Source organism: Populus trichocarpa, chromosome 3, assembly GCF_000002775.5.
Source record: "Populus trichocarpa isolate Nisqually-1 chromosome 3, P.trichocarpa_v4.1, whole genome shotgun sequence".
Lineage (NCBI taxonomy): Eukaryota > Viridiplantae > Streptophyta > Magnoliopsida > Malpighiales > Salicaceae > Populus > Populus trichocarpa.
In genome coordinates this window covers 2313244-2324104 of record NC_037287.2, presented here as the reverse complement: position 1 = coordinate 2324104, position 10861 = coordinate 2313244, and the positions used below count along the sequence as shown (strand labels likewise).

The window sequence follows — 10861 nt, the reverse complement described above, 5'->3', positions numbered from 1 at the left end:
AAGCTGGTGATCACCGTAGCACAACACGAACAATTAATGGTCCAGGAACAGTGCTGTGCAACATTTATGAACAGTCTGCAAAATTCAGAGGATATCCTGTGTTAACTTTCACAGGTATTGATGGTATGGGGAGTGTGCTGTGCCACATCTACGCCTAGAGAGTCCTGACACAACTGAGAGAATATCCAGTGCATGAGCTTTCAACATACCGAAAAAGGAACAGATTGCGAAAATGAGGCAGCTGCAATTAGTGGTAGAGGTAGAGCACTACATTTGTTTTGGAATTTCACATGCAGTCAGCAGTTTAATTTCTCATTCCATAAAAGAATACAAAAATCAGTAAAATCATGGGCTGGAAAACCTTTTGGCCTCCCATTTAGAAGTGTAAAATATTTACCCCTCCTCCCCCTTCCTCTTCTTAGCTCTAGCTCTTTGCCTCGTGCCTTCGAAGTTTGAACTAGCTCCAATCCAAGCATGTGAAAGATATTGGTTTGCCCTGCCTTCTACCCTTCTAACCCTTCTGTTTTTGTTTCTCGGTGACACCCTCCCCATCTCCTATCTCTCTCCTTGCTTGTAGAGAGAAAAAAAGAAAAAAAAAAGATGTTTTTTCCCTCCCTGAAGGTGGGGTGGGGTGGCGGGGTGGTGCCTCAAACACTCAATCCATCAAATCCACATTGCTTGTAAGTAAGAGACTGTTTTCTGGGACTTATCACTATTGCACAATCCACTGATACCTGCAAATTCCAACTCAAATTAGACACTGATAAGAGGCAAACAGAACATGCCACCAAATAAAAGTAAATATAAAAATATACCTAAGTTTAGTTCATTGATTTAGGTTAGCAATGCATCTCGGACTGTTGCTTTTGCTCACTTTGTCAAAAAGTCAAGTTTGGAATTCCAACGAGAAATGTATAACAAAAGCACACCGTGACCGAAAAAAATTCAAGATAGATACATTTTCAGCAGGAAAATGTTGAAAATGTGGATTCCTATCTGACATGCCCCTGTAATCTAGGCACTTTATTTTGCCGATGTATAGCTTATAACTTTTGGTAATACGGTGCAAGGTGCTTTTCAACCGAAATATTCACACATCAAAACCATCAAAAAGCACATAAAAATGTATCAATTTGATGCCTTTTCAGATGAAAAATACCTTGAAAAGCAGTTTGTACCGAATTACCACACACCTCTGGATCTTGACCTTCTATTTATGAGAAACCAAGTGTATGGACCCATTCAATCCCTCATGAGATATGAATCCTAGAAGTGGATTCCAAATGGCAAATTATTATCATAGGATCCCTCCAAAATGACAAGAAAAAGGTACCCTAATACATTCCAGCCAACCATATACATTGGATGCCATCTTAAGAAGCTAGCTCACCAACTCACATGCTAACTGCTACTGGGAGGTGATATCCTTGGTTAACCACACTTCATCATTCCATTTGTTTTTCAAGCTGACAAATGAGCCCTTAAAATGTCTCAAAGCTAACCTAAAAGGAATTTCATTTCACATTGAAATTAACGTGACAATGAAACAAAAAGAAGCTCTAAATTACAAATCAAAAGCCCTAACTCATCGCTGAGATCGCCACATTAACTCCAACTCAAACCCAATCACAAATACCAAAAGAATTGCCGTTCAAAAAACCCAACTCGCTCTTTGACTCAGTCCCACAAATCATTACATTAACCTGAGCTAAGAACAAACCACAAATACCAAAAAATTGCCACTTCCTTCATTCCATAACCCCAACTCTTAAAGTTGCATCAATTCTAACCAATCATTCACTTTCTTCTTTCCTTTTTAATCCAAATGTGAAGAAACGCCAAAATAAAATGTGGGATTTTTGGAGAAGAGTAGTATGGGCAACATATGTCAGACGAGTGTGGAGTTTACAGAGATAAGGCGGCAAAGGGTGTGTGATGAGAAAGGACAAGTCATAAGATTTTAGTTTGTTTTGGAGCTGGGTGCGCATGTGAGTGGTAAATATCCCATATTTGATCATAGACAATATGTGTCCTTGTGTATAAGTTCTCATACGCCCAGGACCAACACGAACACAGGCCCATGCATCTTTACAAACACAGGCAGCTCCTGAATAGGAGGAAGTTCGAGTTCATCATTTACTAACTACTTGATTACAGAGTTGGAGTGTGAGTTATATTTGTTGCAAGGCTCGGTCCTAAACGATCCCACTAGTGAATCCTATAACTCCAATAGTTAGCATTACTCTTTTATCTAAAGTACTGGAAGAGTAAGAGATTTTGTTTAACTACAACCCTAAATTTTGTAATGTTTCTTATGAGATTTTCCAAATAGTGATTGACAAATATTGCTTTTTGTATTAAATTTGTTGATTCAACGCACAATTAAAATCATGAAAAGATAAGAGGTTTTCCTATGTTTTGAAAAAGGGAAAGGAAGCTGTAACAAAACTAAATCATTGGAAGCAAGAAAAGCCAGTTTATTTATTTAAACTCAACAATCTTTTATTACTCAAACATGGAATTGGGTTTCAACAAATTAAATCTGATATTTGTTATGATGCCTAAATATTAATCCAGCATTGCATGTGTATTTTTCTAGTCTGCTTTCTATCTCATTCCTTAGCAAGGTGAAATAGATTAACAATGTAGACACGAGTGCAACCACTTTAAGAAAAATCTTCGGATAAGGATAGAGATGAGGTAAGAATCTGTGATTTTATGATGCTCCATGATGGATATAATAATCAATTGTGAACAAAAATATATTCAAACAAGAATGAATGAGAAGGTGGGGAGTGTATGAATCAGTTTTTGTGCTTTTCTTTTCCCTTTTGTTGTGAGAACATAAAAACATCTACGAGAACATGTATGCTAGCATGTACATTTAGGAGTTTAAACAGCATAAAACCACGGGGAAAAATATAGATTTAAAGAAAACCCTATTTTGAAAAAAAAAAAAACTCCATTGTGCAGCTGCTACTGCTTGGCTCATTGTCCTCGAAAAAAGGAGGTGATATTTTTGATAAAATCCAAAAATTCAAAAAACGTCCGCATACAAAGAAAGATAAGCAACTATGAGAGAATCAAGGAGCATCTTAAGTTTTTCTTTTGTATACACATACTACGAAATGTAGAAGATGCAAAAGACTATCATGTGGCTCAAGTAACAACACAAGTAACATCAACATATGTTGAGACACCAACTAGCAAACAGGAATGCATGACAAACGATAACACATACCATGTACATAGATGCATCCAAATACATCTATAGTTTTCTAACCGAGTAACATGGAGGCACTACTTTAAAACCCAAATCATCCAAAAAATCTTGATCAAGAAGGTCGGAAACATTTCAGACAATTCTCAGTTATGATATTTTGTTAATGTTCATTACCTTGTCCATCAGATTTTCTTCGGAACGACATTGTATTGTAGCATTAAAAAATCACATATCAGGCTGAAAATAATAACAAAAATTGACAAAAGAACCCTATTGAAAAATGCAAGAAACATTATCGACGTCATTGACAAAATTTATAGGTGTAGAATCTTATTGAAAATGAACACATGGATTATATAGCAAATTGAGGTTTACCAAAAAAAAAAACATGATAGTGACTGGAACAAAGTTATTTTTTTATGCCAAGAACAGAGAATGTAGACTGGAAATTAAGCAGGGATACATACTTACATATATATATATAAAGAAAATTAAGTGTCAAAACCAAGATAAATATAGAAAATAAAGAGGGCGGAGAAGAAAGCGAGCCCACGTAGGAATATGCATAAATGATGGGGATTTTTTATTTTTTATAATAGACACTAAGCAGGGTATGTTATGTACTACTATTATTAGTATAAAATAAGAATAAGAATAAATAAATTGACTGACCTGAACACCAGGCGAATCAAGGTCTAGAACACGGATCTTGGCACCAACCTCACCCAGAACCCTGAGCTCCACACGATCATTCAACGAGGCATCCCTGATCAAATCAGAAGCATCAGCTTGCATCAAGCTATACCGATCAACGGATATGGTGGCCTCCACCTGTCGCTGGCTGTGAGCTTCCTGATAAAACCCAGGAACCAAAGCTTTCCCTAAAGGAATCCCACGGTACATGACAGTAAAACTGGACTCCCCGTACTTGATCCCTACCTTGTTCGGGTTAACAGCAGTGAACAGCATGTGAATGGTTAAGGAGAGAGAAGCAGTGGCAGGTGTGGTTGTGGTTGCGGTTGTGGGGTCCATGGAGGCTGTAGGATTAGACGCGGTAATGCCCATATACTGGACTCCAACCTGCTGGAGATCGAACTGGGGTTTCTTGGGTTTGACGGCCAGGATTATGACAAGAAAGACGGCCAAAATTAGGAGGGCCAGGAAGGAGAAGAGGAGGAAGAGGCAGCAACAGCACCCTTTGAAGGAAGCTGACGAAGATGATGCCGATGAGTAGTACGGGTGGTGGTGCTGCTGTTGCTGGTTTGAATGCGGTGGTAGTGGCCGTTGTCTTGTAGGGTTCTCGCCGTTGCTGGGGTGACCATGTGGTGGCATTTTTCTCTTGTTTTCTCGATATTTTGAAAATTATGCTTCTTCCTTGCTTCCTTCCTTCCTTCCCTTCCTGTTGCACTGCTTTTGATGAAAGGCAAGGGGAGAGGGACAGCGACAGGGAGGGAGGGAGAGAGACTTTTAGGCTCTGTTTGCTTAATAGATAAGAGAGGGAGTGAGTGACAATAATTAGAATAAAGAAAGGAAAAAGTGGAACTAACCGTGTTCATAATGACTGTGTTCTCTTCTCTTTTTTCTAGACAATGATATGGTGGTGTTCTGTCCAGATGTGTTTATTTTGTGTTTTACCCAATGTAGTCCCTCTGTTTCTTATATTATTCTTATTAGTCCTCCAACTGTTTTTTATATTGATTGGGTCCCTTCTATTCTTCTCTTCCTTGCGGGTATGGAAATCATATATAAAAATATAAATTTAAGTAATTAATATATGTGACTTAACTTAAATAAATGTAGCATGTGTTCGTGGGTGTTTTTTTTAGAGTAATGGAGCTTTTATATATATAAAAAAAAAAAGTAATAAATCAATAACCCTAATAAAAAAAACTAAGATTTATAAATTATTATTCAAACTATAAACCCATTCTCTTGCAATACCGATTAAAAGTTAAAAATATTTTTTATTTAAAAATATATTAAAATAATATAAAAAAATTAAATTTTAAAAAATATGTTTCCATCGTATTTCCGAGTACTATCAAAATATTTGTTTGTTGAAGTGGCCAACAACGACAAACCCATACTAAATTTATCTCACGAAAAGACATGGAATCTTTTAGCCTGGCCCCAATTGGAGGCTGGGACGGCGGTGATTATGGTTGGGTAGCCATGGCTTGAGAGGACGATGCCAGCGGCGGTCATAATTCATGAGTTATGTTTGCAGCAAGAAGGTAAATCATTTAGCTTTTATTTTATAGGTGTTTTTAAAAAAAATTAATTTTTTTTGTTTTTAAATTATTATTTTTTTAATATTTTAGTTTGATATATTAGTAATAAAAATAAATTTTTTAAAAATAAAAAATAAAAATATTTTAATATATTTTTTTAAAAAATATTTTTTTAAATTAATCTTTACTACAATTACGACTTGATAAGTGAGATATGGTCGTTGGAATTTACTATTCGAATTTCACTTGTTTTTTCACTATCATCCCATTTTTGTGTTCATAATAATAGAAAAAAAGGTGTAAGAATATAAATTGAGATCCTCACATGTTATTTTAACAATATGATATTAAATCTAAATTATTGAATTTAAATTGAATAATTCAGTGTATAATAGAAATATATTCAACTTAATTACTTCCTTTTTTTTATCCTATTTAAATTGAACATAACATATCTCTTAGAAATGTGAGGTTTCAAATCCAACACAAAAAAAAATAAAAAAATTAATGATGGTTTTCTAAGGCTTTTTATAATTAATTTGAAAAAAATCATCAGTATATAAATGAAAAAATAGATTTTTTAAATTTTTTCTAAAATCAGAATCAATATGAATCTGACACATGTCACTCCATATAAAAGTCAAAATTAATAGAAATTGCGTTGACTATAGACCGAGAGACTTTTAATGCCTAATAAACCAAACCATACAAATCTAATTACCCAAATATGATGCAATATTAAACCCAATGTCACACTAATTAGCTGACCTGGCAGGGGTATTTTAGGAAAGACAGTGATTATCGGTTTCACTTATTGATTTCATCATCATTTTCATCGCACACGTTATCATACCCTGTTTGTTTTTATGTTTTAAAAGTATTAGATCATGTTTCTTTTTGTGTTTTAAAAGTGTTTTTAAAAAAATTAATTTAATTTTTTTTCTTTTAATTTAATATTTTTTGGTGTTTTCAGATCATTTTGATGCGCTGACATCAAAAATAATTTTTAAAAAATAAAAAAAAATATCATTTTGATGCGTTTTTAAGTGAAAAACACTTTAAAAAATAACTGCAACCACACTCTCAAAATTAAAGCTTGCATGGATCAAAATTCAAGTTCTTTAAGATAAAAAAAAAAATAGAATGTAAAATAGCTATTAAATCATAGGATTTTTTGAGTTAAAAGATAATTGTAATGTAAAATCGCTTTAAAAATTTAGAAGTTAATAAAATTAGACTGAAATTATTCAAACTCAATAAATTCAAGAAAAATCACAATTTTAATATGGAGATTATGCTTTCATCAAATAAAAAAAGCAAGAATTGTACAAAGAACAACAATAAATTATAAAAGGAAAGGAGAGGACTTGTGAATTCAATTCCCTCTCTCTATCTCTCTCTCTCTCTCTAACTCTGCATTTCAGTCTCATTCCAAAAAAAACATCTCTCTCTTTCTATCTCTCTTAGTGCATCAAAGAAAAGAATCACACATTCAAAACTTAAGAAATGAAACCCATTTTGCGAGTCTAATTAAGCATAAATCTGAAAGGAATTGGTTTTTTTTACTGTACTCCAAATATTATGGATGGACTGTGTAATTTTTTTTTTATTTTTTCAATTTGATTGTTGATTTGTTTTTTATGATTTAGTCCCGGTTAAAGATTAAATAATTTTAATTTCTTATAAAAAGATGAGATTGAAGAAAAGACACCAAAGTAAAAAAAGATGTCATACATAAATAATGTGCCATAAGTTTCGAAAAAAATACATTTTAGAGCTCAAACTTCAAAAATAATGTAAAATATATAATTTGATACCTCAATACTTTTCAAATTCAATTTTGGTATAAAAATTTATTTTTGTTAATTTTTAGTTCCTGATTGAGAGAAGAGAGAGAGGTCGTCGGATTCTAACAGTGTAGAGAAAAATATGTTGTTCACACCGATTTATGCTACCAAAACGAACAATATTTGTGTCAGATGGTTCCATTTGATGAGGGAAGCTTATATTAAATGTTTTTTTTTACCTTTAAAGTTCATAAGAAGACAGATCTGAACTCAAGTTGATTTCAGTTTTTTTAGGTATTGAATATGTTTATCACAATTTCTAATATGTTTTATAGGTGTTTTTGATCAAAATAAGTTGAAAAATAATTTTTTGAGTAAAAAAAAACATAAACCCTAATTTTCTTACCTTCATAATAGGTGGAATCTTGACAAATCAGAGGACTCATCGTCTTAATTTTGTTTCTCACAGAAATTTAGGGCAACCCCAGTTGCAACAAAAAAATAATTAAAAACCCTAATAAAATAAGCCAAGCTGGTCACATAACTAGTGGTGTTCTATAGCGGATCAAAGCCACATAAAAGAGAATCCCTTGAAATTCAACAACCACGGAAGGTAACGCATATACCCCCCTCTCTCCCTCTTTTTGGTTTTAATCTCATGATCATCCATCCCCTCTGTTGAATTTTATTTTTTTATCTGGTGGGTTGCTATAAATCTTTTGCATGTAAAACAAGGGTTATTTTAGAATCAGCAAGACATCTGCTAGAATTTTCTTTAGAAATGATTTTGGTTTTTCGAGGAAACTAGAATTGTGTGTGAAACGAGGTTTTGATTTTTGCCCTAATGATGGCAAGTCTGGCTATATGGAGTAGAACATCTTGTATTCATTTGTGTTTGCAAACAAAACATGTCGACAATCTTGCCAGGTGAAGCAAGATCTCTTTCATTGTTAATCATCACACATCTGAATTTCTATCATTGTAGCGGCTTTTTTTTTGGAATCTTAAGGTTGTATGCCTGTAATAATGTTTGTTTTGTGTTCCAAATGCTCCTAGGTTTCGGATGGAATGTATGTTTACATTAAAGATATTGTGAATGTATGTTTCAGATGGAATATAGTATTGTATTTTTATTTTTTTTAACGTGAGTGTCCGGGTTAGTTTGTGCGCACCTCGACTAATTTCACGGGCCCTGAAATTAACGATCATGTAAGCCTTCGGTGGCTATTATATTAGCAACCACATGGCTCAAACTTGATATCATATAGTATTGTATTTTTAAATTACTTAAGTCATGTATGAATTTTTACTTGAGTTGCATGCTTTTTTTTTTATGCTTGGACCATGTATTAGAATAATTTATTTATAATTTTATAATTCAAGTTTATATTATAATTTTTTACCTTATCAAAAATATGTTTTAACAACTTGATCCATGCTTTATGTTTTCTCAATCTAACTTGGGTTATAATGTTTCAGTTGTTTTTTGCAGTGTATATTGACAAGAGTCTAAATAAGCGAATATTGGATCATTGGTCTATATTATGCTGTGAATTGAATTATTTTTTTTAATATATAAAAATATTGAGTTATTACTAGTGTGTTTTATAATAGAAAAAAAATTAAAATGAGGTTTTTTTTTAATATGTAAAAATCTTAAGGTTGTATGCCTGTAATAATGTTTGTTTTGTGTTCCAAATGCTCCTGAGGTTTCGGATGGAATGTATGTTTACATTAAAGATATTGTGAATGTATGTTTCAGATGGAATATAGTATTGTATTTTTAAACTACTGAAGTTATAAATGAATTTGTACTTGAGTTTTACATTTTAAGATGTTTGAATTATATATTAATATAATTTATTTATAATTTTATAATTTGAGTGTATATTATATTTTTTTGTGTCTTATTAAAAATATGTTTTTGACAATCTAACAGATGCTTTATGTTTTTGGGTTTTTCAATCTAAATTTAGTTGTAATGTTTTCAATTGTTTTCTGTCATGTATATTGACAAGAGCCTAAATAGGTGAATATTGGGTCATTGGTATATATCATGCTGTGAGTTAAATTATTTTATTAATATATAAAAATAGTGAGATATTACTAATGTGTTTTCTAATAAAAAAAATCAAAACGAGTAGGTGTTGATTTGATGTGTCTTGGTTAATTTAGCTGGTCCAGAGACAATCTAAACAACTGGTAAAAATATAACTTGATTAAAAAAATAAATTCAAGACATCTTTTATTTTAAAATATAGCTTGAAAAAAAAAAGGAACTAAAATGAAAAATACAACCTAAACAACCAATGCTATATGTTTTATGTTTTTCAATTTAAATTAGGTTATAATGTTTTAGTTGTTTTATGCATGTACATGGACAAGAGCCCAAATAGACGAATATGAAATCATTGGTCTATATTATACTGTGAGTTGAATTTTTTTTAATATATAAAAATATTTAGATATTATTAATGTGTTTTTTAATAGAAAAAATCATAATAAATAGATATTAGCTTGACACGAATCATGAAATTATGATAACTTCATAAAAAATAAATCAAAAATAAATTATGAAGCTGAATTATCAACCAACCTAATATTGAATAATGAGATTAAAAAAAATCAATTAAAAAAACAAAAATAAGATTTGAGTCAACATAAGTTAACTTGCAAAACTCGTGATTAGGGTTATGAGATTGAGATAACTTATAAAAAACAAATTAAAATAAATTATGAACTCCAATTACCAATCAACTCAATATTGAAGTACAAAAAAATCAGTTAAAAAAAATATAAAAAACCAACACGGTCAACTCTGGTTAACCCACCAAACCTATTATCCTATATAGCCTTATAGAAAATAAATCAAAATAAATTGTTAAGTCTGGTTTTCAAAATTAATCTCTTATTGAAGGATGAAACTGAAAATATATTAATTAAAAAAAAATTAAAATAATAACTCGAAAATTTAACTGAAAACCAGACTTGTTATGGATTAATCTCTTATTGAAGGATGAAACTGAAAATATATTAATTAAAAAAAAATTAAAATAATAACTCGAATCAACCATGTTAACTTGTTAAACTTGTAACTCGAAAAATAAAATTAATAATATGTGACTTAGGTCAATGACTTCTAATCACCCGTATCCTTTTCCGCATGAATCGGGGTTTGATAATAAAAAGGAAAAAGGAAAAAGGAAAAAGGAAAAAAGGAAAAGAACGAAAAGGAAAAAGAGTGATGTGGTTAGCGAGTAGATTGGCATTTTCCTTTTTTTCCGCATGGAGCATTAAGCTGCAAAAAGGAACCGAAAAAAGGTCTGGGCGACGCCGAAAGAAATCGGGTCACATCGCATGGATCCACGTGGTCAAATTGTCCATTTGACCTCGAGTGAGTCGTTGACAAGTTATAAAATGCCACAAACCGAAAATACCTTCTGACTAATGAAGAGATTTTAACCAAATTATTCTATCAACAGTTTCAACTTATTTTTTAATTATTAAAATAGTTATTAACCTCGGTCCAACCTAACACGTACGCGGGTGATATAAAACTTGATATGGATTAAATTTTATTTTAAATTATTTTTAATAATTTAATCTGATTAAATTTAGAT

The 10861-nt window shown here is 31.8% G+C and overlaps 1 protein-coding gene across 1 annotated transcript; it reads right to left on the bottom strand.

Moving 5' to 3' along the window:
• Positions 1 to 224: 224 nt before the first annotated feature.
• LOC18096629 (uncharacterized) lies at positions 225 to 4770 on the bottom strand. Its single transcript, XM_024593450.2, has 2 exons — positions 3896 to 4770; positions 225 to 734 (listed from the first exon to the last, which is right to left on the bottom strand). Exons 1-2 carry the CDS (start codon positions 4553 to 4555, stop codon positions 648 to 650), a joined length of 747 nt encoding a protein of 248 aa, XP_024449218.1. The 5' UTR covers positions 4556 to 4770; the 3' UTR covers positions 225 to 647.
• Between the last annotated feature and the right edge of the window lie 6091 nt (positions 4771 to 10861).